The sequence below is a fragment of the Coregonus clupeaformis genome, unplaced genomic scaffold (genome assembly GCF_020615455.1).
Source record: "Coregonus clupeaformis isolate EN_2021a unplaced genomic scaffold, ASM2061545v1 scaf1176, whole genome shotgun sequence".
Taxonomy (NCBI): Eukaryota; Metazoa; Chordata; class Actinopteri; order Salmoniformes; family Salmonidae; genus Coregonus; species Coregonus clupeaformis.
Window position 1 is genome coordinate 147,501 of NW_025534630.1, and position 2,205 is coordinate 149,705.

General features: G+C 43.4%; 1 protein-coding gene across 3 annotated transcripts in view; it reads left to right on the top strand.

Moving 5' to 3' along the window:
* LOC123486365 (ubiquitin-like modifier-activating enzyme 6) overlaps positions 1–1,934 on the top strand; it is a 63,330-nt gene extending 61,396 nt beyond the window's left edge. For 2 of the 3 annotated variants that reach the window (XM_045217678.1, XM_045217680.1), the window contains exons 32-33: positions 670–764; positions 1,031–1,933. In XM_045217678.1, the coding sequence (XP_045073613.1) occupies positions 670–764; positions 1,031–1,178 (243 nt within the window). In that variant the 3' untranslated portion in view covers positions 1,179–1,933. Of the gene's footprint in view, positions 1–669; positions 765–1,030 lie in introns of all 3 variants that reach the window. The other variant, XM_045217679.1, reaches the window with a different exon arrangement.
* The last annotated feature ends 271 nt before the right edge of the window (positions 1,935–2,205 follow it).

Consider the following 2,205-nt stretch of genomic DNA (forward strand, 5'->3'; position numbering starts at 1 on the left):
TATATAGTGTTGACTGTGTTGTATTACAGGAGAAGTATGGAATAGAACCTACCATGGTGGTTAATATATAGTGTTGACTGTGTTGTATTACAGGAGAAGTATGGAATAGAACCTACCATGGTGGTTAATATATAGTGTTGACTGTGTTGTATTACAGGAGAAGTATGGAATAGAACCTACCATGGTGGTTAATATATAGTGTTGACTGTGTTGTGCTACAGGAGAAGTATGGAATAGAACCTACCATGGTGGTTAATATATAGTGTTGACTGTGTTGTGCTACAGGAGAAGTATGGAATAGAACCTACCATGGTGGTTAATATATAGTGTTGACTGTGTTGTCCTACAGGAGAAGTATGGAATAGAACCTACCATGGTGGTTAATATATAGTGTTGACTGTGTTGTATTACAGGAGAAGTATGGAATAGAACCTACCATGGTGGTTAATATATAGTGTTGACTGTGTTGTATTACAGGAGAAGTATGGAATAGAACCTACCATGGTGGTTAATATATAGTGTTGACTGTGTTGTATTACAGGAGAAGTATGGAATAGAACCTACCATGGTGGTTAATATATAGTGTTGACTGTGTTGTGCTACAGGAGAAGTATGGAATAGAACCTACCATGGTGGTTAATATATAGTGTTGACTGTGTTGTATTACAGGAGAAGTATGGAATAGAACCTACCATGGTGGTCCATGGAGTGAAGATGCTCTATGTCCCTGGGATTCCAGGACACAACAAGAGACTTAAACTAACGTATGGCACTGCACACACACACACACACACACACACACACACACACACACACACACACACACACTGTGTCCTCCTGAATCACTGCGAATCTGAGTCTCTCTCCCCCGCACACCCTCTCCCTTCCTCTATACTCTGTCTCCTCCCTTCCTCTATACTCCCTCTCCTCCCTCTATCACCCCTCTCCTCCCCCTCTCCCTTCCTCTATACTCCATCTCCCTCTCCTCCCCCCTCCTCCCCTCCTCCCCCCCACTCCCCTCCTCCCCCAGGATGCACAAGTTGATCAAGACGTCTGTAGACCGTCGCTATGTTGACCTGACCGTGTCCTTCGCTCCAGAGTCCGACGGAGATGAGGACCTTCCTGGACCCCCTGTTAGGTACTACTTCAGCCCCAACGGAGACGCTCACACCGCCTGACACGCCACCCCTCAGTCCCCTGAAACTAACCCCCTGTACCTGCAAAACCCCAGTTGACAACATGGGTTGATTCTAGAACATGGGGTTGATTCTAGAACATGGGGTTGATTCTAGAACATGGGGTTGATTCTAGAACAGATGTGGATTCTAGAACAGATGTTGGTTCTAGAACAGGGGTTATTCTAGAACAGATGTTGATTCTAGAACATATGTTGGTTCTAGAACAGGGGTTATTCTAGAACAGATGTTGATTCTAGAACAGGGTTGGCCCCATGGACCGCTGGTAGAGAAAGAGCATAGAGATAGAAAGATGGCTCTAGATGGATATAACCTGTTTTGACGAGTCCTCTTTCTATCTCTGAGAAGAGGGGTAGCACTTGACTGTGTACATAGTAGTTCCTGTATTTGTGTTTTCTACTCTGGTTTAAAGCACAGCTCTGACTGCTATGCACATGCCTTAACTAACAACCTTGTTGTGTTTGTCTGATGATGATGATGATGATGATGATGATGATGATGATGATGATGATGATGATGATGCTGGTAAGAATAAAAACAACAGTGTTTACACACCCATACATGCACACTTCCCAGGGTTTTCTTTTGGGGGATGGAGAGAGAGGTAGAGGGAGGAACTCTTTGATCTTAAAAGGTGGGATCACAATCGTCATCTAAACGTTCCTATTGGCTCATGGGGATTTGGATGATTTGATAGCTACATAAACTCAGCAAAAAAAAAGAAACGTCCTCTCACTGTTAACTGCGTTTTATTTATTTTCAGCAAACTTAACATGTGTAAATATTTGTATGAACATCACAAGATTCAACAACTGAGACATAAACTGAACAAGTTCCACAGACATGTGACTAACAGAAATTGAATAATGTGTCCCTGAACAAATGGGGGGGGGTCAAAATCAAAAGTAACGGTCAGTATCTGGTGTGGCCACCAGCTGCATTAAGTACTGCAGTGCATCTCCTTCTCATGGACTGCACCAGATTTGCCAGGTCTTGCTGTGAGATGTTA